The following is a 25,712-nucleotide window of genomic DNA, read 5'->3' as shown; positions in this document are numbered from 1 at the left end:
CGCCCGGGGCGTAGCCATCTTTTGAGGGGCGCTCTTCTCCTCGCCTTCACCCGCTCAGCTCCCGGTTGGCGCCATGTTGCTTTGGGGCGGAAGTAGCGGAGCCCTGGTTCCGCCCCCTTAAAGGGACAGGGACAGCTGTAACCTTCGGGGCGTGGGGACGAAGGGTGAAGCGGCGGAGGCGGGGGTGAGTAGCCGGTGCCGGAGCGTTGTTGCCCCGAGATTAGGTGCCGAGGCGGGAGGGCCTGACAGCTGGTTCCGAGCTTGATTGTGCCAGACTACTCGCTGCGTTTGGTGCTGCTGGTATAGCGGAGTGGCTACGCCGGAAAGGTTGACTTCAGCCCCTAGCTGTTGCGCGCGCTTCTTGCCGACCCGCACTCGGACACTGGGATCAGCCAGGCTAGTCCTCTCTGCATCCCCATCCCCACCTCCACCCCCACTCACGCGATCGTACGGTACGGGTGGGGAAGAGGGAGCCCAGGGCGACTGGGTGAATTCTGGGTGGAGCCGGGGCTGGAACCGGGTGCTGGACTCCAACTTGACAGCTCTAAGTATCCCAAGTCCTCGGAGTTCCCAGACTGATAATAGTAACGGCAACCGCGTTAAAAGAGAATCCGTACAATGGAATACTGTGCCACCGCTGAAAAAGAAAAATGTTCACCATGCAGTAATAGGGGACCGCTTCCAAGATACCATAGATGGAAAAGTGAAGGGACGAAAAAAACAGCGTTGATCGCTGCTACAGTTTGTGTGAAAGAACGTGAGTGGGGGCGTGGGTGTCTGCCGGTATGTGTTCATTCAGTTCAGTTCAATCGCTCAGTTGTGTCCGACTCTTTGCGACCCTATGGACTGCAGCACGCCAGGTCCCTGTCCATCACCAACTCCCGGAGCTTACTCCAAATCATGTCCATTGAGTCGGTGGTGCCATCCAACCATCTCGTCTTCTGTCGTCCCCTACTCCTCCCGCCTTCAATCTTTCCCAGCATCAGGGTCTTTTCCAATGAGTCAGTTCTTCTCATGAGGTGGCCAAAGTATTGGGGTTTCAGCTTCAGCATCAGTGAATATCAATGAATATTCAGATCTGATTTCCTTTGGGGTGGACTGGTTGGATCTCCTTGCTGTCCAAGGGACTCTCAAGAGTCTTCTCCAACACCACAGTTAAAAAGCATCAATTCTTCGGTGCTCAGCTTTCTTCACAGTCCAACTCTCACATCCATACATGACTACTGGAAAAACCATAGCTTTGACTAGACGGACCTTTGCTTTTCATATGCTGTCTAGGTTGGTCATAACTTTTTTCCAAGGAGCAAGCATCTTTTAATATTGGCTGCAGTCACCTTCTGCAGTGATTTTGGAGCCCCAAATATAAAGTCTGTCACTGTTTCCACTGTTTCCCCATCTATTTGTCATGAAGTGATGGGACCAGATGCCATGATCTTAGTTTTCTGAATGTTGAGTTTTAAGCCAACTTTTTCACTCTCCTCTTTCCCTTTCATCAAGAGGCTCTTTAGTTCTTTGCTTTCTGCCATAAGTGTGGTGTCATCTGCATATCTGAGGTTATTGATATTTCTCCCTGCAATCTTGATTCCAGCTTGTGCTTCATCCAGTCCAGTGTTTCTCATGCTGTACTCTGCATATAAGTTAAATAAGCAGGGTGACAATATACAGCCTTGACATACTCCTTTCCTGATTTGGAACCAGTCTGTTGTTCCATGTCCAGTTGTATGCAGGTCAAGTGGTCTGGTATTCCCATCTCTTTTTTAAGAATTTTCCACAGTTTGTTGTGATCCACACAGTCAAAGGCTTTGGCATAGTCGTTAAAGCAGAAGTAGGTGCTTTTCTGGAACTCTTTTGCATCTTCGATGATCTGGCAGACGTTGGCAATTTGATCTCTGGTTCCTCTGATGTGTGTATCAGCCAGCTAGTGAGATGCACAAGTAATTAACTGTGGTGGCCTGGGACAAAGAACCAGGTCCTGGGTGCCTGGAAAAGGGGGGAGAATTAACTACCATGCGCACTGGTTGGTTAAAAATAAAATGGGATGATGAGGATATTAATAATAACTGGCTTCCATTTATATCCAGTGCTGCCCAGTGCTAGGTTGCAGCTCTCCTGCTGGGAAGTCTTGTATTTCCCCATTATTAAAGGAGAAAACAGGCTCAGAGATCAGAGACCTTAGTAATATCTTATAGCCAGGACGTGGAAAAGCTGGAATTTTAGCCCGGGAGCATTTTACACTAATGCCATTCTTGCTCATCCCACTGCCTCCTGAAAAGCATCTTTTGTTGTCAGCCTTACAGCTCTCAGCTTGGGACCTGGCACCCAGCAGGCATCCAGTAGCTGTTCATTGGCTGTCTATTGACTGAGGAAGTGAAACAGACAGGCAGCAACCAGCAGTGTAGAATGAAGAGAGGCACAGATTGGAAGCCAGAACCCAGACCGGAGTCCAAGACTTGCCTTTTCTAGCCTAGAGTTTGGACCTGGCACATACCTCCCTGAGCCTCCATGTCCCCTCCTCCAGAATTAACTATGATTGCTGACACTGAGTGCTCCCTCATGTCCTACTTTAGCCTTACAACACAGATTAGTCCCATTTTACAGATTAGTAAGTGAAGTACAGAGAAGTTAAGAAAGTTGCCCATTGCAGCATTGTAAATCAAGTATACTTAAAAAAAAATGTTGCCCAAAGGGGGTCCTCACTTACCGACTTCTAGAAAGGTTGTTGAGCTCCTCAGGCTCTCCCTCAGCCTCCTGGGACCATCAGCACTAATTCCTTGAGACACCTCAGGTCAGTTAGTTGAGCTGCCAGAGGCTGAGGAGCTGATGGAGAACAGCACAGACACAATTCCTGTCCTTAGAGTCTGGTGAGGGCAACAGACAACGCAGCTGTTGGCATCTGTGATGAATGCTGTGGTGGGTGGGCAAGCTCAGGCCTTGGGAGCACAGAGGAGGTGGCATCTGGTTCAGCCCCAGGGGAGTCACAGAAGGCTTCTCAAAGGAGGTAACATTTAACCTGACTGAAAGATGCATAAGCGACTTCCCTGGTGGTACAGTGGTTAGGAATCCATTTTCTAATGCAGAGGACACAAGTTCCATCCCTGGCCAGAGAACTAAGATCCCATATACTTAAGGGCAGCTAAACCCATGCTCTGCAACTAGAGAAAAAAAAAAAAAAAACCCACGCCTTGCAACAAAGACCCAGCATAGCCAAAAAAAAAGAGAGAGAGAGAAAGATGCATAAGGTATCTAAGAGGAGAAATGATGAAGCTGGGGCCTGGAGCAGAGACACATTCATACCTGAAAATAATTGACACGATCAGAGACTGTGCAGGTTAGAAATGATCTGTCTGGTTTCTGCTTGAATCGGCTTTTTCCTCCTAGACAGTGCCTCTTCATGGCAACATGAGTGCCTCCAACATGGCATCCCACTCTCCACACCGCACTTAACCTTCCACATCTCCAAAGCGGAGGACTCCCTAATGCCATAATCCAGCTTGGGGCAACAAAGGAATACAGGAGGGTTAGCAGTGAGACCTGGAGGAGGGCATGGCAACCCACTCCAGTATTCTTGCCTGGAGAATCCCCATAGACAGAGGAGCCTGGTGGGCTACAGTCCACGGGGTCGCAAAGAGTCGGACCCGACTGACGAGTTAAGCACAGCGATGAGAAAGCCCTTCATGCTGATGCCCATCCCCCCATTCATTCGGTCCCTGGGGTGGCAGCCAACTTGCCGACTTAGAAACTCTGCCCATGTGAACAAAGCTGTCAGCACGGAAATGTTCCTCCTGTCTTCCTGGCCATTCGTGCTCACCTGGGTTGTCAGGTCTCCCACGTGCTGGGACATTTAGCTGGGTACACCCCGCTCCCAGCCTTCTGTAGCCAGCAGGCCGAAGTTACTCCAGCTTCAGCAAGAGATGAATCACCGTTACTCCTGCCCTAATAGACCTGGAGCCACTTCCCACTCTCAGATGGCACTGCCCGCTCCCTGAAATATCTTCCGAACACTCGTCTCACTTCCTCATTCTTGTACAGTGATACAAGCTTTGGATTCATAGCTGAGGTCCTGCTGTGCTTTCCCAGGACTTTCACTTTGGGTAAGTCATTTCCCCACTCTGACAGTTTCTCCGTCTGTACAACTGATATGACTCTCGTCTTTCTGCCAGCACTAAATATATACACATATATTGTTTTCTCCTCCATGTGTAAAACTGCCCCAAAGAGTGAGATTTCAATTTTTGGATCTGGATCCTGAGCCAGGAGGGAAAAGGAGTGGCCTTTCTACTGTGTAACTCACTCAGGCTCCCTACCCACCAGCCCCTCTGGCCTGGGAGCCTACAGTCTCCAGAAACCATTTCCCTCTTTTTTGACAATTCCAAAGCCAAGGGGCAAGCGTGCGTGCTAAGTTGCTTCAGTCATGTCCAACTCTTTGCAAGCCTATGGACTGTAGCCCACCAGGCTCCTTTGTCCATGGGATTCTCTAGGCAAAAATACTAGAGTGGGTTGCTATGCCCTCCTCCAGGGGATCTTCCCAACCCAGGAATCAATCCTGCATCTCTTATGTCTCCTATATTAGCAGGCAGATTATTTACCACTGGTGCCACCTGGGAAACCCAAAGCTAAGGGGGAACTGTCTGAGTCAGTGTACTTGTTAGAGCTCCCCAGACAGATGTAACCTCCCTTGGGGCAGAACCATTGACTCAACAAGTTTTCATCAGACAGTTGTCTTGGAGGGACTCTGTACATCCAAGACAAACCAAAAGATAAATAATTCATTATCTGCAAGAGATTTTATTGTCTTACTCGGTGAACTCATTTTTACAGAAAGTCTTAGAGGTTTAAATGTTAACAGTTTGTTGTCATTGACAGGTTAAGTGGACCAGGAACCTGTGCTAAATGCTTTCTGAGGGTGATTGCATTATTATTTATTATTGTCCCCATTGCACAGATGAGGAAGCTGAGTCTGGTTGTGGTAAGACTTAGGTCCTATAGCTCATTCAGAGTGGAGCCAGGACCATTTTATCCAAGTTCAGGTTCTAAATCCAAGCTTTCATCTTCTGTGGTTGTTGGTATAACCAATTGGTCTTGCCTCCAGAGGTGCCATGGTTTGTGTTTTCTCAGTAATTGGACAGGGGAAGGGAGGAGGGAGATCTTCTGACATATTTAGGCCAAGGATGGTAAACATCCTTCTAGCCACCGTGGGAAGATGTAGATCTTCCTGGTAAAGAACTGACTCAGCCCAAACACCAACTGTGCCACTATTGAGAAACACGAAAACCTGACATCCTTACTACACACAATTGGCATAGGTGATGTGCAGCCAGGCTGTAAAGCCAAAGCCACCTTGCCTGTCCTCACAAGCTGCCATGCAGGGTGGAAGCTGGATAAGGCATGGCTCGTGTCGCCAGGGGCTGATGGTCTCCTAGATGCAGGGGAGCTGATAGAGGCATCAGCACCCACCTCCCAAAAGGATTTTTGTGGGGGACAGGTTTTGACTTTGGAAACAGGTAAACCAGGGGTTGAATCCCACCCAGCTCAGGCTCTCTCAGCTGACTGAGCTTTGTTCATTCTCTTTTTGAGCAAAACAGGGACAATGACACCTTCTTGAAGGCTGTTGTGAAGATGAGCATTTAGCACAGGAGTCAGGCACATCATAGATGATCTGAGTTCTGGGGAGGGCCCAGACTGACCCAGGAGACCTCAGAGCTGGGGTTCAGCCCTGCTAGAGGGTCAGATTAAAAGGCCTGTCAGACAGGATATAGCTTGAGCAAAGGTGGGCAACATCTATTCAGAAGCAAAGGATTTATGCATTTGAGAGTAGAGAGAATACAGAAGCTGCAGAGTCTGGACTTAGACTTGCTCCAGAGGCCAAGTTAGGAGGCTTTGGACTTTGTCCGGTCTCCCTCCAGGCTGCATCCAGCAGGAGGTATAACTGACATCAGCAGCCAGAGGATTGGTCACTGAAGCCTGTCCCGAGGGGTCATCCACCCGCTGTTCACAAGTCCTGGTGACTTCTGGCCGAGAAGGTGGCCAATAGCTGCTTAGACTGATGGAGGCGTGTACTGGGGGAGGCACTGACCGCTGGGCACCAGCCCCTTGCCTGGCAGCCAGGAAGTCTGAGATCTTAGATGCCTTGAAAGCTGCCCAGAAAGGTGTTATGAAGGTCACCTGGTGCATTTAACTCCCTTCTCCAGGCAGGGTTGGCCTCCCTCGAGCTGCTGCCTGCACTGCAGCACTTCTCAGACTAAATTTTAATAATAACAATGATACATTTCTGAAACACTGACTCCTTGCCTGGCACCAGACTAAGTGGTTTTCATGTGTTAACTCATTGACTTCTCACCACAACCCATGGACCAGGAACTTTCATTATTTTCATTTCAGAAATGATACTCAGAAAGGTTTAGTAATTTGCCAGAAGTCATACAGCTAGTAAATGGCTTCAGTCAAGATGTGATTCCAGAATTTCACTGCCCCCAAAATAAATTAATTAATTAAATAAACAAAAACACCGCCTCAAAAAGAAAACCAAGAACAGTGTTTTTTCCCAGGTAGTGCCATGGTAAAGAAATCTGCTTGCCAATGCAGGAGACACAGGTTCAATCCCTGGGTCAGGAAGATCCCATGCAGTAGAAAATGGCTATCCACTTCAGTATTCTACCCGGAAAATTCCATGGACAACGGATCCTGGCGGGCTACAGTCCATGGAGTCACAAACAGCTGGACGGAGCAGGCCTGCCTGCACATACACACATGGAAGTTTATAAGACCCTCCCCAACCCAATCCCAGGGAAATAATCACTTAATAATTTACACACAGCCATATACAGTACACAATGAGGCAGTCCTTGCTTTCCAGTATAGTTAAATAACACCAGTCCCTCAATGAAAGCATTAGTCGCTCAGTCGTGTCCAGCTCTTTGCGACCCCATGGACTGTAGCCTTCCAGGCATCGCCATCCTTGAGAATTTCCAGGCAAGAATAGTAGAGTGGGTTGCCATTTCCTTCTCCAGGGGATCTTCAGGACCTAGGGATCAAACCGGGGTCTCCCGCATTGCAGGCAGACTGTTTACCGTCTGAGCCACCAGGGAAGTCCGCAGTAACAGTTCAAATTTCATTTGCCATATTACGTTGCTGCTGCTGCTAAGTCGCTTCAGTCGTGTCCAACTCTGTGCGACCCCACAGACGGCAGCCCACCAGGCTCCCCGGTCCCTGGGATTCACCTATGAGTAACTGCACCAAATATGAACTTTGCTACTACTTCTTCCATCCACAAATCACTGCGGAAATGACAGGTGCACAACAGATGACCAATCACATCACGTCTTTCAAAGCCTGTTGCTGATTGGTCAGTTCAGTTCGGTTCAGCAGCTCAGTCGGGTCCGACTCTTTGCGACCCCATGGACTGCAGCACAGCCAGGCCTCCTTGTCCATCACCAGCTCCCAAAGCGTACTCAAACTTATGTCCATCGAGTCGCTGATGCCATCTAACCATCTCATCCTCTGTCGTCCCCTTCTCCTCCCGCCGTCAATCTTTCCCAGCTTCAGGGTCTTTTCCAATGAGTCAGTTCTTCGCATCAGGTGGCCAAAGTATTGGAGTATCAGCTTCAGCCTCAGTCCTTCCAGTGAATATTCAGGACTGATCTCTTTTAGGATTGATCACCATGCGTGTTATTCAGTTCCTACACAGACAGCAAAGTATGTGATTTGTGTTGCCTCCTGTCTCCTAGTGATAAACCCATGTGACATTTTACAAAAATATGTGAGCAAAAGAATAGGAAATAGCTACCCAAAAGAGGGACTTGGGCCGCACACATGAAAGCGCAGCACAGAAATACAGAGTGATGAGACTGAACGTGCAATCCGAATTGAAGATAAATAGAATGATTTTTTAAACAGCTGGCAAGGACTTCTCTTGCCAGCAGTTAAGGTTCAGACCTTCCAATGTAGGGGGCATGAGCTCAATCCCTCATCCAGGATCTAGGATCCCATAAATCGTGTGATGCAGCCAAAAAAAAAAAAAAAGCTGACTCTGGGAATGTTGAACCCGCAGCGATTTGCTGTTCCAGAAGCTCTAACTATGCAGCCAGGGAAACTGAGGTAAGGCACAGCATATCGACACACGAGTGAGAGCGGTTCTGACACAAAGGATGATGTTGTCCCAAGGAAATGATGCCAGCAAAAACACCACATTAAAGGAACTGCCAGATATACTTCACAGCATTGAAAGTACAAAGGATAAACTATTTTAAGTTGATCTGAACTTAGAAACGAGTGTGATGATTCACCAATGCATAAAGACACTGGTTCTGTATCTGAAGCTACACAACTGGAAGGCAAGCACTGTTTAAACGACTCTTGATAATTTTCCCCAGATTTATTGAAGTATAATTGACAGATAAAATTGTAATATAAAGTATACAATGTGATGATTTACTCTGTGCGTACTTGGTGAAATGACTCCCGCAAACAAGTCAATGTTGCATCCATTACCTCGTGTAGTTACCCTTTTTTTAGGGAGAGGATCTACTCTCTTAGCAGATTTCAACTAAACAACAATAAAGTATTGTCTGCTGTAGCCACCAGGCTATGCGTTAGATCCTCAGAATCATTCATCTTAAACTGAAGTTTGTACTCTTTAAGCAATCTCTCCGTTTCCTCCGTTCCCAAGCCCCTGGCAACCACCATTGCACACTCTGCTTCCATGAGTTCGACTTTTTTCTTTCTTTTTTTTTTTTTTCAAATTCCACATATAAATGATATTGTGCAATATTTGTCTCTTTTCTTTCTGGTTTATTCTGCTTACCGTAACATATTTCAGTTTCATCCATGTTGTCACAAATAGCAGGATTTCCTTCTTTTTAAAGACTGAATAATACTCCGTTGTATATTCATCCGTACCATATTTTCTTTATCCATTCATCCATCAACAGACACTCAGGTTGTTTCCAAATGTCGACTCATGAAGAATGTGGCAATGAACACAGGAGTGCAGATGTCTTCTTGAGATAGGACTTTCTTCCTTTGGATGTATACCCAGACGTGGCATTGCTGGGTCATCCCTGATACCTTTTTACAATGAAAGAAAATACTTGAATTCTCAATGTTTTAATTTAAATTACACTAGCAATTTAATAAGTATTAAATGTATTATTATTAGTTTCACTACTTTTTCACCTCCCTCTACATTTGTAACAGGCCATCAAGAGGTTTTTTGTTTTTTTTTTAAAGAAATCTTTATTTCATGTCTATGATGTGTGTGTGAGTGCTAAGTCACCTTATTCGTGTCCGACTCTTTGCGACCCCATGGACTGTAGCCTTCCAGGCTCCTCTGTCCATGGGATTCTCCAGACAAGAATACTGGAGTGGGTTGCCATGCCCTCCTCCAGGAGATCTTCCCAACCCAGGGATTAAACCCGTGTCTCCTGTGGCCCCTCCATCATCAAGAAGTTTTAATGCTTTGACAACACCTTTGAAAGGTCACTGAACAATCATAATTTTTCCCATTATTCAGTTTTCTCTGCACCATTTCAGCTTGAATGGTTATTTTTACAGTCTCACAGTGCAGTGGGAAGCGAGAACTATGTATGTGTATGCGTATGTATGCACCACCACATTTGTATCTGTATAATTTAAAATGCAAGTGGAGTATGTTGTCTTCCACATGCCTCTTTTTTCTTACCGTATATTTTGCATCGGGTCTTAAGCTGCAGCACGCGGGATCTTTTGTTGCGGTGCCTGGATTCTCTAGTAGCACGCAGGCTTAGTTGCGTGTGGGATGTCAGTTCCTCAACCAGGAATAAAACCTACGTTCCCAGCAATGGAAGGGCATAGTGTTAACAACTGAACCACCAGGGAAGTCCCCATACATTTTTACAATTGAGGTAAAATGCACAGAACACACAGTTAATCATTTAAAGTGTACAAGTCAGTGGCATTTAGAGTATTCACAATATTGCATGACCACCACCTCCCTCTAGTTTCAAAATATTTCTAGTACCCCAGAATTGCACCCTGTGTCTATCGAATAATCACTCCACATTCCCCTCTCCATACCCTGGTAACTACTAATTTGCTTTCTGACACCACAGATTTGTCTATTCTGGACATATTCTGTGAAAGCAATCACACAATAGGTGACCTTTTGTGTTTGACTTCTTAGGATGCTTTTGAGGTTTATCCGAGTTGTACCATGTATCAATGTGTCTGTTGTTCTTTCTTGTGGCTAAACAGTATTCCATTGTGTGAATATACCCCAGTTTACCATTCATCTGTTGAAGGACATTTGACTTGTTTCCACCTTTCGGCTATTATGAATAATGCTGCCATTAACATTCATGTACAAGTTTCTGTGTGGACATTTGTTTTGTTTTTCCAGTATAAACCTAGGAGTGGTGTTGCTGGGTCATAATCTAATTTTATGTTTGGACTTCATAAAAATGTAAAACTTTTGTGCATCAAGGGACACTATCAAGAATGTGATCAAAGTCATTGATTCATTTTGAGTTAAATTTTGTAGGTGAAGTGAGATAGAGGTTCAACTTCATTCTTTTGCAAGGTGCTATCCAGTTGTCCTAGCACCATTTGTTGAAGAAATTATTTGACCCCCATTGAATGGTCTTGACACTTTGTCAAAAGTCATCTGGGCAGAGATGTTTGAGTTTGTTTCTGGGCTCTCAATTCTGGTCATTGGTCTGTATGTCTATGCAATGCCATTGCCACACTGTTTTGATTACTGTAACTTTGTAGTATGTTTTGAAATCCGCCTGCATTTTTCATGTAACCTGAATATCTTTTCACATCAGAATGCTAGGGGTGGTCTCATTCCTTTTGGTGACTGTATAGCGGTTCCATTGTGTGGATAAATCAAAACAAATTGAATCAGCCTCCAACTGATAAGACATTGAATTGGCTTGTTTTTTTTCTCACACACAATACTGCAATTATCTTCCAGGTTTACATGTATATGTATGAACATCCCTGTAAGATAAACATCTAGAAGATGGAGTGTTTAAGTCAAAGAATAATATAAGTCACGAATATTAAGTTGCCCTCCAGAAGTTATACCAGTGACTTTTAGTGCATCGTAGTATTGACTTGGGGAATCTCAATCTTATTATTCTCTGCCTGCGACACAGAAAATAGTGTTTCAATGTAGTTTGCATTTTGTCAGATATGACAAGGTTCAGCATCTCTTCAAGTTTACATGCTGTTTTCTTTTTGTGTGTGAATTTATATCTTTTGCCCACTTTTTTTTTCAATTGAAATGTTGGTCTTTTGTGATTGATTTATAAGAATCCTTTGCATGTTAAGGCTCACACTGTATTAGAATGGTCTGGTTATTCATTTGTCTCCTTCATTCTGTGTGCACACCTTAAAGGAAAGGAAGGTATCCTATTCTCCTTTGTGTGCCTGGTGGCTAGCCTAGGGCATAACACATAATGGAAGTTCAATAAATACTTGCTGAAGTAATAAAAGGTGTGTATCTAAGTTCCTGCACCAGTTGTTGATAGTAAAAAGATGAACAAAGAAGAGTCCTGGTTCTAACGGAGCTCACAGTCTGGTTGGAGAGATAAACATTCATTCTCTGACTCAATGAAAGTTCATTGAGCATCTTTCTCTGAGACACATGCATAATAATGTCCCAGGCAGCTGCTAGGATGAGAAAAATGCCAGGATTATGACTCGGGTGATCTGGTCCCCCTGGAATCTTGGCTGGTCGGTGCCCCTCCCTGCTCATCACTATCCCCATCCATAAAATGTAAGCAACCTCATCAAATTCTCTCATTTCCCATGGAGCGTCTCTCAGTCTGTGCTTCATCGATTTTTTCTGGAAATAGTGAGTCAGTAGCCCAAGGGGCCATGGTGTCACTGCTCAGCCTCCCCTTGCTCCACAGTGGCAATGAAGTCTGTGTCCTGAGTTCAAATTCCAGCTCTGCTACCTGCTAGCTGTGGCCTTGGGTCTGTTACTTCACCTCTTGATGACACCTTTCTCATGGGATCAAAAGTGATGGGACCTGTAAAGTGCTGGGCAGGCAGCCTGGCACAGAGAAAGTGTGCAGTAAATAAAAGGCTATGGTCATTCGCCTTAAGCTAGTCATCAGGGCTGTAGAGGAGTTGTCCAGGGAAGACCTGCTTCCTGGAAGATGAGAGATGAGGCACATGGGGAGTTGGAGGTGGGTGTGGCTTGGGAAAGGCTGCCCCAGAGCCTTCCTGGTGTCTCTGAATGAGGCAATGGTGAGAGCTCCCAGGTGTCTGTGAATGAGCCCCTGTAGAGATACCTAGGTCAGCCCCGTCAGTGCAAGAACCCTGGTCTGGGAGGCCAGCAGTCACACCTTGGGGTGGGTCTGGACCAGCACACTCCCGACCGACGGTCTCCTCTATGAAGTGAGGCCACACTCCCCTCTGAGACACAAAGTTGTCCTCTGTCCTAAAGTATCGTGTGACTTACTGTCTAGGGCCAGCTAGCCAGAAGTCTAGACAGGGCTGGCTCTGCATGTCTCCGGTGGTGGCCTCAGGGACAACAAGCACCCATTTCCTCACAGGGCAATGCCTTGCAGGGATTCCCAGGTGGCTCAGTGGTCAAGAATCCGCCTACCAGTGCAGGAGATCCAAGAGACCTGGGTTCCATCCCTGGGTCGGGAAGATCCCCTGGAGGAGGAAATGGCAACCCACTCCAATATTCTCGCCGGGAAAATTCCATGGACAGAGGAGCCTTGCAGGCTTCAGTTCAGGGGTTGCAAAGAGTCGGACATGCAACAGGCAAGCAGCATGCGTCTCCTTGACACCTGGCAGTGTTGCTGGTGAGGGCAGCCCAGGTGGCCACCTGTGCCCTTCCCACCCTCGGCTCAGACCCCCAGTGGCTTTCCCTCCCCTTCAACTTCCTGGAAACTGTCCCCATGATACCCATGGGCTCAAAGGAAAGAGACGTGTGCAAGTACTCAAGGACAAACACTCTTATTTGCACAAGTAGTCACAACCACACATGGATTTACCCACGTTCAAGGTCACATTAAAACTTTCAGGGACCCTATTCACTTCTACTTCATGGGCCCATTTCTCCATTAAAAATAATAATAATAACAAAGGAGAACTCCCTGGTGGTCCAGTGGTTCAGACTTCATGCTCTCACTGCCAAGAGCCCTGGTTCAATCCCTGGTCAGGGAACTAAGATCCCGCAAGCCACACAGCTTGGCCAAAAATATATATATATATATATATATACTTTATAACTATGTTGGTATAAAGAACAAATATCATCCAGGCTAGATTCATTATTATACATTCATTATTATATTCCCTCAGTCGTGTCTGACTCTTTGCGACCCCATGGATTATAGCCCCCTCCCCACCCCACCCCTGCCCACCGGGCTCCTCTGTCTGCGGGATTCTCCAGGCAAGCATACTGGAGTGTGTTGCCATGCCCTCCTCAGGGGATCTTCCGGCCCAGGGATTGAATGCATGTCTCATGTCTCCTGCGTTTGCAGGCAGGTTCTTTACCACTAGCACCACTTGTGTTCTTATTTTAAAATAAATTAAAATGAAAACATTTTCGTAGGCCCTTCAAACTATCGCAGGCCCTCAGCACTAAGCCTCCTGAGATCTGATGAAATCAGCCCTGCTGAAATAGGTCATATTGTATGAATTTCATGGGTATTCATAAAGTGCCCACTCTATTATTAACATTTGTCATTTACAGTCACCTTTTATGTGCCAGGCATTCAGTGAAGGGCTTTCCATGAACTCCCCTTTATTTATTTTACAGATAGGGAAACTGACATTGAGAGTGGTAAAGTGACTTGCCCTGAGTCACACAGCCAAGGTATGCATGACCCCAAAGCCTGTGTCCTAACCTTCTCCCCCTGTGTCTGCTTGGTGCCCAATCCCAGGTGGGCATCAAAGGTTTGGCAGGACAGACCTGCTCCACAAAGGGTGCAGTATGATACTCACTCCTGTGCCCACAGACTCACCCACCAGTCGCTGCCCTGGCAGTCCCCTGCAGTGGAAGCCAGATCCTGGTTTCCAGCCCCAGCCCTGACGTAGCATGAGTGGTTAAGCGTGTCCTCATCCTGCACAGGCTCGACCCCGCTCCACGGAGCCAGGCAGCCCAGGCCACCCCCAGCCTCAAGGTACCACCTTTCCTGAGAGCTGGCAGTGAGAATGAAGGGCCAAGACTGGCAGAGGAGAGGAAAGGGCCACATGCTGGGATCTTAAACTGTGGGCATCCCATGATTCGAACCCTCCCCTGACCTGCTGGAGCCCCATTTGAGTGTCTGTTGTTTTTCAGTCGCTCAGTTGTGTCCCACTCTTTGCAACCCCAAGGACGGCAGCACACCAGCCTCCCCTGTCCTTCAGTATCTCCCGGAGTTTGCTCAAATTTATGTCCATTGAGTCGGTGATGCCATCCAACCATCTCATCCTCTGTTGCCCCCTTCACCTCCTGCCTTCAATTTTTCCCAGCATCAGGGTCTTTTCTAATGAGTCAGTTCTTTGCATCAGGTGGCCAAAGTATTGGAGCTTCAGCTTCAGCATCAGTCCTTCCAGAGAATATTCAGGGTTGGTTTCCTTTAGGATTGACTGGTTTTTGTTGTTATATTACCGTTCTTACAAATTTCCTTGCCTTTTTTGTTTTGCTTTTAACTTTTATTTATTTTCGGCTGCACGAGGTCTTTGTTGGTGTACTCAGGCTTTCTCTAGCTGCAGCAAGTGGGGGTTACTCATTGTGGTGTGGGGGCTTCTCACCGCGGCGGCTTCTCATTGTGGAGCACTGGCTTTAGGCACAGGCTTCAGTAGTTGTGGCACACGAGTTTTTTTACTCCGAGGCATGTGAAATCTTCCCAGATCAGGGATCGACCCCGTGTGCCCTGTACTGGCACCCAGATTCTTATCTGCTGGGCCACCCGAGAAGTTCCTTCCTTGCCTATTAATGTGGGGGGGGCGGGTTGAGGATAGCACCTGCTTTCCAGGGCTGTTGAAAGGGTCTGATGACATCAGTATAGTCCTAATTGCAGTGCCTCGTGCTGAGTGAGCAAATTAGAACTGACTGTATTAATATTATTCCTACCTCTGTGATCAGGTGAGATGATGGCAGGTGTGATCTGGGGCAGAGGAGGTGTAGCCGCCTTAGGAGAAAGGCCAGAATTGACAGACATAAAGGGATGTGGGCAACCATGTCAGAGAGAGGATCAGCCTACCAGGCAGCCACAGATTTTGAACCAAGTGGCCAGGAGGTGGTGAAGGAGGGGGGGTTCCCCTAAGAGTAAGTCCATCTGGGAGAGTCAGCAGGGTTTCAGACACAGGATGGGAGCAGGCACCCCTGCACTCGGCCTGTCTAAGGGGACAACCATCCCCGTTCGCTCAGGATGGTGCTAGTTTCAGCACTGGAAATCCGGTGTCCTGAGAAACCCCTCAATCCTGGGCAAGCGGGATGGTTGGTCCTCCCAGAACAGGCACGGCTGTGCCCTCCAAGGCCAGCATTGGGCTCACACCAGGCCGTGCACCTCCCATCCTCTGCTGAGGGGCCTTGCAGGCCAGCACTTTCTCCCAGACACAGGGTGAAATGCCCCTCCTCAGATAATAATCGCACTTTCTTAGCCGCAGGGAGTAAATCAGAGGGTGAACTCTGACTGACTTCCCAGCCCCTGGAACCTCCCAGCTCGCCCCCATGGGACTTTGCACCGCCTGGCATCCTTTCCCTTCCTCTGGGACTGGGCTTGAAGGCCGCGCCCTCCTAGGAGCCCGCCGGAACGCCTGCCCTCAGGGGCCGTGCCCCCAGCGCCCTCTAGTGTCCGGTTGTATTAGTCTCCTGGGCGTCTGTACCAAAATACCACACACCGGGTGGTTCTAAATATAAAGAGAAATTTTTTCTCTCACCATTCTGGAGGCTGGAAGTCCAAAATCAAGATGTTATCGGGCCCATGCTTTCTCTGTCGGCTCCAGAGGAGAATCTGGTCCATGCTTTTCTCTTAGCTTCTGTGCTGTCAGGAGTCCTTGGTGTTCCTTAGCTCGTAGACACATTAATCTCTGCCTCACCCACTCCAGTGTTCTTGCCTGGAGAATCCCAGGGACAGGGAGCCTGGTGGGCTGCCGTCTATGGGGTCGCACAGAGTCGGACACGACTGAAGTGACTTAGCATACATGCATTGCTATTTTTGTCTGGGCCAGTGTTAGTTGCAGCGCGTGGGACCTTTAGTTGCCGCACGTGGGATCTAGTTCCGTGACCAAGGAACAAACCTGGGCCGCCTGCAGACCAGACTCTTAGCCACTGGACCATCAGGGGAAGTCCCTCGTCTTAAATCTGTTACACCTTCAAAGATCCTGTTTCCATATAAGGCCACATTCGCAGGTTGTTGTTTAGTCGCTCAGTTGTGTCCAACTCTCTGCGACCCTATGGACCAACCCCAAGATCGCCAGGGGATCCTCCCGACCCAGGGATTGAACTTGCATCTCCAGCATGTCTCTCGCATTGCAGGCAGGTTCTTTACCCCCGAGCCACTGGGGAAATATTCACAGGTTACCAGAGGTTAGGACTTGGACATATCCTTTCGAAGGACACGATTTGAGCCGTAACACACACCGTCTCGTTGGTCAGGAAATACTTGCTGGATAGTAATGGAGACAGTGTCTGTGGGCATCTCTTGATAGGCCTGGTCCACGCTGTGGTCTCAGCGCTTTGCCAGGACCTGGTCAGAGAAGATGCTCAGGAGAAGCTGATGACTGAGTGAGGACCAGAGGAGGACGTGCCCCACCTTGAGGCAGGTGACGAGTTTTCTGGGCTCTGAAATGCTTTGAAAGACCTTGGAGGAACAGGCTGGGTTGGGAGCGGAGTTTAGAAGGGACTAGGCTAGGGAGTTGCCTAGTTTAGGCCAGACTTTCTTTCCCTCTTTCTCTTTTTCGGCTGCGCTGGATCTTAGTTGTGGCACATGGGAAAAGATCTCTGTGGCATGTGGGATCTAGGTCCCTGACCAGGGATCAAACCCAGGCCCCCTGCATTAGGAGCGGGGAGTCTTAGCCACTGGACCACCAGGAACATCCCATAGGCCAGATTTATTTCTTATAAGCAAAGGCCAACAACTATCCACTTCCTAGAATCTTCTACTGTGGGCAAGCCTGAGCATTTGCATCCATGACTGGGTTATGAATTACTCTCCTTTTATTTCTCCTCTATAGTAAAGTTAGAGGGTCGCACTGATAGTTATGAAATGTGAACAGGTAGATTATATTGGACTTCCAGTTTCCAGTCTTGTGTGCAAGGAGCTTGGAAGTCATCGCACTGTCCTTGTGAATAAAAAACTGAGCCAAGATAAAAATTAACAGCTTTTCTTAGATTCATCAGAGAAGTGAGGCCACAACGCAAACCACCGCCTTGGCTATATGAATGTGTCATCTAAGGCTGCTTTCCCAAAGCAGCAGCAGACTTGCGAAGCTGCGACAAAGACTGTCTGCCCTGCAAAGCCTAAAGTATTTGCTCTGACCCAAGGCAGAAAATGTTTGCTGGCGCTGATATAAGATAAGGAAGGTTAACAGACAGGAATGGTGAGCGTGGCTGGGCGAGAGCAACAAGAGAAACGGTGGTAGGAAATGACCTGGGCCCTCATCCCTAATATGGCCTCGTAGTATATGGTCGTAGGATATGGTAGAAACTTTGGGTTTTATTCTTACTATGAGGATTTTTAAAAGAAAGAAAGGAAACTGAAGTCGCTCAGTCACGTCTGACTCTTTGTGACCCCATGGACTGTAGCCTACAATGTTCCTCCGTCCATGGGATTTTCCAGGCAAGAATACTGGAGTGGGTTGCCATTTCCTCCTCCAGAAGATCTTCCTGACCCAGGGATTGAGCTCAGGTCTTCCACATTGTAGGCAAATGCTTTACCGTCTGAGCTACCAGGGAAGTCCAGGTCTTAGTTGCGGCATAAGGGATCTAGTTCCCTGACCAGGGATGGAACCCTGGTCCCCTGCATTGGGAGTGTGAGGTCTTAGCCATTGGACCACCAGGGAGATCCCAGTGTACAAGTGTTTGTATGGACATATTTTTGTTTTTCATTTCTCTTGGGTATATACCTAGGAGCGGAATTGCTAGGTCATATGCTAACTATATGTTTAACATTTTGAGAAACTTCTAGACTGTTTTCCACATCCGCTGCAGCATTTTACATTCCCAGAAGCAATATACAAGGCTTCCAATTTCCCACCATCCTTGAAACACTTGTAATTATCTGTCTTGTTATAGCCATTCTAGTGGGTGAAGTTGTGTCTTAGTGTACCATTTACCTAATGACTAACGATCTTGAGGATCTTTTCATGTGCTTGCTAGCAATTTATACCTCTTTGGAGAGATTCAGATTTATAATTTGCAAGTACTTTCTCCTATGTGGGTTTTTTCATTTTCTTGATGGTATCTTTTGAGACACAAAAGTTTTTAATTTTGGTGAAGTCTAAATCCATTTTTTCTTTCATTGCTTGTGTTGTTATATATAAAACCTGCCATATATGGTGTTATATATTAAAAAACCATCTTCTAATGCAAGGTCAAAAACTTTACTCCTGTTTTCTTCAAGGAGGATTATAGTTTTAACCCTGACTTTTAGGTCTATGATCCACTTTGAATTAATCTTTTTTTATAAGGTAGGAGTCCAGTTTCATTCTTCTGCATGGGGATATCCAGATGTTTCAACACCAATTTGTTGAAAAGATTGTTCTGTCTTCACTGAATTTTCTTTTCTTTTTTTGCTTGGGGGTCGCATAACTAGTTAGCATGCCAGAGTCTCCTTCGTTATCGGAATTAACCAGACAAGTCACTTTACCAACCAAGAACGGCCATGCACCACGACCCACAGAATCGAGAAAGAGCTATCAGTCTGTCAGTCCTGTCCCTCTTTGAATTTTCTTGGCCCCCTTGTCAAACAGCAGTTGATCAAATAGCAGTTTACTTTTGGGCTCTCAATCCTATTCCCTTGATTTATATGTCCATCCTTTTGGCAGTACCACAACTGGTTTTTTTTGGTTCCCTTAGCTTTTTAGTAAGTTTTGAAATTGTGCAGTGTGTCCTTCAATGATTTTCTTCTTTTTTAAAGTAAGTAAAGTAACGTCGCTCAGTCATGTCCGACTCATTGCGACCCCATGGACTGTAGCCTACCAGGCTCCTCCCTCCATGGGATTCTCCAGGCACGAGTACTGGAGTGGGTTGCCATTTCCATTCACTTTTTAATTTATGTTTGTTGAATCTTTTTTTTTTTTTCTTGGCAGCACTGCAAGGCTTGTGGGTTCTTAGTTCCCTGACCTGGGATGGAACCCGGGCCCTGGCAATGAAAGCACCAAGTCCTAACCACTGGATCGCCAGGGAATTCCTGAATCTCTTTTAAAGCCTGATCAGCTTTAGATTTGGTTTTAGCACAGAATCAGTCTACAGGTGGTGTGTGTGTTTCCAGAGTCAGGATGTGATGCAGGCCTGGCTTTGTGATGTTAGAAGCCATCCATAATCTTCACCTGGATCATTTTTAACTAGAGGTGATTTACATTTTGAGGGCTTCCTGCATAGCTCAGTCGGTAAAGCATCTGCCTGCATTGCGGGAGACCTGGGTTCAGTTCCTGGGTCAGGAAGATCCCCTGGAGGAGGAAATGGCAACCCATTCTAGTATTCTTGCCTGGAGAATCCCACGGACAGAGGAGCCTGGCAGGTTGCAGTTTGTGGGATCGAAAGAGTTGGACACAACTTAGCACTATCTTTTTCTCTCTTTTTCTTAGCATTTTGAAAGCGTTACTGTGGTTTCTGGGGTGGGGGGTGGTCCCAGGGTTTCAAGGACTGAAGGGTAGTCATGCAACAAAACACTTGTTGCCACGCCTGGTGCAGAGCGACCACTCGACAAATACCAGCCCTTATTGTTCTTGTTATTAGAGCTGGACGGGGGGACCAAGTCCTGGGCCCGGAGCCATTTTTCTGGCCAGGGTGTTCTCCCTTCTCTGCCCTTGGAGGGGACGTCGCCCCACAGCTCTGGGAAGCATGTTCAGGAATGCGAAGGCCATCTGTTTGCACCTGGTGAGGCCCCTCCGGGGAAAGAAGTCTGGCGCTTCGCTCACCCGGTGTTTGCACCAGACTGTAAGTGCTCTCTCCCCTGAGCTCTGCTGCTTGCATGGCCTGGGGCTCCTGGGATCTGGCTTGGTCCTGGCTTCAAAGCTGTGAGTGAGCCTTCTCTTTCAGGAAGCCTTCTCTGACTGCAGCCTGGGTGTGGGCCCCTCCCTTGCCCCTGCTTCGGATCTAGCTTATAGCTCTGCATCCTTGGTGCTGCAGCCTCTCCATTGGCCCCTAGCCCAGCCCAGTGTTTGGTACACAGTAGGTGCTTCATAAATGTTGGCTGAATAAATACATTATGCATAAACTCAATAACAGGCACTGGTCCCTCCCTTATCCAAGTAGTGTGTGATGTACGCAAAGGTCACTCCATTGAGCACCTCGAGTTTCCCCCCTTTTTCATCTCCTCCCTGAACTCATTCAGCTCGGTTCATCTTTGTTCTCTCTCTGTGCCCCTGTACCCCTTTACTCCGTCACCCATCTCAACCCTCCTCAAACTCACTCACTCCAACCCCTACTCACCTCTCCACCACAGCCCCAACTCATCTTCACTTTATTTCCTTAACGTGATGCATACCCAATTCAAAAGCAAGTCCTTATATCATTGAACCCATAATGACATCAATATTAAGATACATTGTTATTTTAGGGACTAGTAAGGGAGGAGGAAATTGCCTATTAAATTCATTCTATAGGTTCTAAGATACATCTGAAAGTGCAGTGTGCAAAAATACACATTTCAGAATCAAAGATGATATGATCTCTGTACAAAAAGACTTGGAAACATAGAAAAGCACACCCATAATTCAATCACCTACAATTCCACCACTCAGAGGGAACTTTGTTAACATGTTACTACGTTTCCTTCTAAACTTTTTTTCCATTGACATATTACCATAAAAAACTGTATATATACAAGCATATACAAGGGTATTTTTTAAAACATCATCATACCATACATGCTATTTTGTCGCCTGTTTTATTGATATCAGTACAGCACATTTATAAACATTCCTCTAAAATGTAATCTCCCATATTTTTAATCATAAAACATTTATTTTAGAAAATGTGAGAAAAAGAAAATTATTAAGGAGGAGAAGGGAAAATGTCTGTTTACTCACCAAATAATCACTGCTGTCTAACATTTGGGGGATCACACACTTTCCCTGGCAAAGATTATGCTATCGTTTTTACTGTTCCGATACATGCTGAGTGCCAGGCCTGGCAAGTGGTATTAGGGCCTGGTGAAGGCACAGGGCCGCCAATGGTAGCAAAGTGCCCACTAGGTGCGAGGCTCCACGCTGGGCTCTCTCGGAACCATTCACATCACCAGGATTCCCAGGTGATGGAAAAACCTGGCCGGTGTACAGACGGTCCCCACACCCTTCTCCGGGCCCAGGGCCAGGTGCTAGGAGCCCTGCTGTTGCTGTCGTCCTGACCCAGAGGCCTGTGCAGCTCCTCTTCTGACCCTGGGCAAGGCCCCAAATCTCTTTGTGCCTCAGTGTCCTCATCTTTAGATGAGGATTATCCTGACCCCTCCGGTAAGCATGCTGTGAGGACTTGGACTGTGAAGAACAGTGGGTTCAGCTATACAGCCGGTGGCTTCATCACCTGCCAGCCCCCTGAGACTCCAACACACAGGGACCAGGAGGCTCCAGGGGACCACAAAGCCCTTGCCCCTATTACACTGATGGGGAGACAGGCCAGGAGGAGCTAACGCACTTGCGCGATATCACCCAGCCACGACGGACTGAGGCCCTGAGCCTCACGGTCCCCGGGCCAGGCCGGTGTCTGCACACCTGTGCGTGAGGGGGAAGCTGGCCTGGAAGGAACCAGGGAAGGGGAGGGGTGGTCCCCTGAGCCCCTGAAAGACTGAGCAAGTGGCCCCTTTGCCCGAGTCCGAACATGGCCTGAGTCTATCTGTCATGTGACCTTGAACGCAACTGTCTCCCACCCCTCCCTGCATTTTCTCATCTGTAAAATGGGTCAGGTCAGGGGGTTCCAGGAAGTTCATGGAAGAGTTTAGCGAGAAGCCGCTGCCATCATAGTCACCCTATTCCGCTCTCCTGCTTCCTGCTGCTCCTCCTCCCCAGCCCCTCCTGGGCCAAATTTTAACCTGATGGAATTCAGTCTATGTCCCAAGATGTGTGGAGTCCGGGCTGGCAGGTGGGCAAGTCCAGGCTGTGGCGCGGGGAGGAGCCAGGCGCTGGGAGGCTGGAGGAGCCCTGCCCTTCTCCTCCTCCCCGAGGGGTGGACATAGAGGCTGTGGTCACAGAGCAGTTGCTTCCCGGGGCAAGCCCAGGCTGACTCTCCACTTGCTCTGTCTCCAGCTCACCATGGCTAAACGGCTGCAGGCTCGAAGGCTGGATGGGATCGACCACAACCCGTGGTGAGCCAGGCAGGACTGGGGAGGATGGTGGTGGGGGTCCCCTGGCTCAAGGATAGCAGGGCTGGCGGTCCCTGGGTTGGCAGGGACTCCGTGGTACCCAAGACGGCTGCATACTCGGAGCGGGAGGTTTGCAGCCTCAGCTCCTGAGAAGTGAGACCCCCCCAGCCACCTGCTTGGGTTTGGGTCTCAGTCTCACCCTGCTTGGCTGTGGCATTTGGGGCTGGTGACTCACCTACTCTGAGCCTCCGGTTCCAGCTAGGAAATGGAAATACTTATGTCTCCCCTAAAGGGCCTTGGGAGGGTGAGATGAAATACTGTGTGAGCCATGGGCACTACCCAGGCACCGGGCTGAGGGCTTTCCGGGGGCGGGGCGGTGTCTTTCATTTCACACTTAGCAGAGAACAAGGTAAGCTAAAGAATATAAGAAGGTAAGACATGGGCAGCTCCTCACCGACACTTGCAGAGCTTAACATCTTTTCTGTGTTGACTCATTCTACATGTGAAAGACGTACGTGCCCGCTGTCACTAGTGATGCAATGGATGCAAGTGAAGATGTGTAAGAAAGACTGAATGCCCTTCCTTCTTCCCCCTTCTCCAACCCCTGCTCCCAGCCCACTCCCCCTTTGGCCAAGAGCACAGAGCCACCTCTGTACATAAAAAAGATATCATTGGCTGTTGTTTTTATCCAAAAGAGGACCATCTTTTTCTTTCAAACTCCCCTCCTGTACCGCATTTTGTGTTTTGCAAAAATCTTCCACCTCCATCTTCTCCTCTAATACTCCCTGGTGTTTGGGATACGGGGGCCAGGCCCAAAGGCCCTATGGTGTCCGGCTGCTCTCCAGGTTGAGCCCCCAGTGTCCTGCTCCCCAGGCTGCCCCCTCTGTCCTCTCTGTGAGGCAGGTGGGCAGGCCTGTGGCCCATTTTGCAGATAAGGTAAAGTCCAGCCCAGAAGAAGGAAATGACTGGCTGGGAGAGGCAGCTAGTGTCTTTCCTGACTCACAGAGCCAGCAGACTCTTGAACCTTTCATACCCATTCTACAGAACGGAGGACTGAGGCCAGGAGAAGCCAAGTCTCAGGCAGAGTCAGGGCAGAGCTGGCCTGGGAGGACTGCACAGAGCAGGGGAGCTTGCTAGGAGAGATGAGGGCCATGAGAGGCCCCAGGTTCCTATGGACCCCCGGGTGGCGGCCTGAGGATCTGGCTCCATTGTCCCAGCCACCATGGAACACCCACCATCTGACTTTGCATCTCAGCTCTGCTTTAGCCACTAGTGTGGCTCTGGGCAGGTCATGGGTCTCTCTGAGCCTCAGCAACTTCGTGTCTTCAGAGACCTTGTGAAGCTCTGGAGAGAAGAATAACCGATTTTAGACATATTTATTGTTAGGCAAATTCATTGCCACCACACCTGACTCCTCTGCCCCCTGCCAACCTGGAGACATGTGCCAGCCTTTTTATCCAGCTTCTCAGCCTCTCTGCCAGCTTTCCTTAAGAGGTGGCGAGCAGGCAGGCCCAGAAGAAAGGTGGTAGGGGGCCAGAGGCGGCAGATGGCAGGGCTGGTGGGACTACAGTCTGTTCAGAGTAATTCTCCAGGGCCCGATGGTTGCTTCAGACAGAGGTGGACTCCAAAGCCAACTGGGAAAAGCTAATTGGGAGCCATCGGGCAAGTCCCCTGAATCCCACCTTCTCCATCCCCATTGCGACCGAGGAGCAGAACTTGCCTCGTAGACTAACGGAGGCGATATGAGCAAATGTTTCAAAGTGTGGCATTGACAGCTGCGTGACTAGGTCATGAAATCCATTTAGGGGCGCTCAGCAAGTATTTGTAAAGACCAGAGTAGGACAGGATGGGAAAGACTGCCGTGGATCCCACTGGAAGGAGAACGTGGAGTCCCTGTTTGTCTCCCCAGAGTTTGGGATGTAAAAGTGATTTCTTACTGTGGATCTTGATGGAAAGTTACACAGCCCCTGGGCTGAGACATGTGACCAGCGTGCGACCAGTTATGACCGTAAACAGATCAGGATGGGTGCTAATTATCCAGTTTTTCTAGAGCAAGCCCAACTGCCTTGCTCACCCTGCCCTGGAATGGAGCAGAAATCCAGGTTGGGATGGAGGATTCTGCTACCCACTCTCTGTTTGTTGCCCAGGGTGGAATTTGTCAAACTGACCAGCGAGGAGGCTGATGTTGTAAATTTGGGCCAAGGCTTCCCAGACTTCTCACCCCCAGAGTTTGCAGTGGAAGCCTTTCAGCACGCCGTCAGCGGGGACTTCATGCTTAACCAGTACACGAAGGCATTTGTGAGTCTCCCAGCCCCTCTGGGGGCCCCCAGACACGGGCTTCTGCAGAGGTCCCAGGGGAGGAAGGGGCAGCTCTTTCTGGAGAGCAGGCCAATCTAGATGTTAAGGTTCACGGGGCAGAGCCCTTGAAATTCAGTCCCGCCACGGTTCAGTGTTCACTCACTGTCTCCTTTGTTACAGGCCCTGGGACAGTTCATGGCCTGGGGGAAAGGCAGATTTAAAAAAAAAAACAAAACAAAACATGAGCTGGGAGATCATGGTCTAGTGGGAAAAGCAGACCAAACAACAGAAGCAGAAATCAAAGGTGGTTGATATGCTGCAATGGAGGAGCTTGGGGTCCTTGGGAGCACGAAGGAGGGAATGAAACCTGAGAGATCAGGGTAGGCTTCCTGAAGGAGGTGACACATAAAACTGATGAAAGATAGTTGATTTTTTTTTTTTTTTTTTGGACTCTAAATCCAAAGTTTGTCTGTGAAGAACCACGGAGTAAATATTTGCTAGCCCTGGAGCAGGTTCTTAAATGTTGGTGTGCATCTCACAGCCTGGGGGAAAGTTTCTTCCACTCCCACCACCCAGAGTCTAGCACTGCCAACAGTGTGCTACTTTGCTGAGTGTTTAGAATTTTGAACTTTTAACTTTTAAAAATGTTTATATAAACACACACATGTATCCACATGTGAGATTTGTGTGGCTTTCTGTTATTTTTTTTATTGAAATATAAAGTTGACTCTCTCTATCATGTGGCCGAAGTATTGGAGCTTCAGCTTGATTTACAATGTTGTGTTAATTTCTGGTGCTCAGCAAAGTGATTCAGTTATAATATACATATATCCCCATTTTAAAATTTTCTTTCCCATTATAGTTTATCATAGGATATTGAATATAGTTCTCTGTGCTATACAGTAGAACCTTGTTTTTTTGGGTTTTCTGGCTGTGCCATTCAGTAGGTGGGATTTTAGCTCACCT

At 47.9% G+C, this 25,712-nt stretch overlaps 1 protein-coding gene across 16 annotated transcripts in view; it reads left to right on the top strand.

Moving 5' to 3' along the window:
- The first annotated feature begins 90 nt into the window (after positions 1-90).
- The window catches only part of KYAT1 (kynurenine aminotransferase 1), a 32,710-nt gene continuing 7,088 nt past the window's right edge, over positions 91-25,712 (top strand). For 2 of the 16 annotated variants that reach the window (XM_040225334.1, XM_040225327.1), the window contains exons 1-6: positions 91-184; positions 4,030-4,091; positions 16,639-16,752; positions 19,889-20,089; positions 22,366-22,451; positions 24,596-24,746. In XM_040225334.1, the coding sequence (XP_040081268.1) occupies positions 19,994-20,089; positions 22,366-22,451; positions 24,596-24,746 (333 nt within the window). In that variant the 5' untranslated portion in view covers positions 91-184; positions 4,030-4,091; positions 16,639-16,752; positions 19,889-19,993. Of the gene's footprint in view, positions 185-4,029; positions 4,092-16,638; positions 16,753-19,888; positions 20,090-20,130; positions 21,604-22,365; positions 22,452-24,595; positions 24,747-24,926; positions 25,167-25,712 lie in introns of those variants that run through there. The other 14 variants (XM_040225325.1, XM_040225324.1, XM_040225319.1 and 11 more) reach the window with 14 other exon arrangements.

The sequence above is a fragment of the Oryx dammah genome, unplaced genomic scaffold (genome assembly GCF_014754425.2).
Source record: "Oryx dammah isolate SB20612 unplaced genomic scaffold, SCBI_Odam_1.1 HiC_scaffold_25, whole genome shotgun sequence".
Lineage (NCBI taxonomy): Eukaryota > Metazoa > Chordata > Mammalia > Artiodactyla > Bovidae > Oryx > Oryx dammah.
This window is presented reverse-complemented; position numbering and strand designations above follow the sequence as displayed.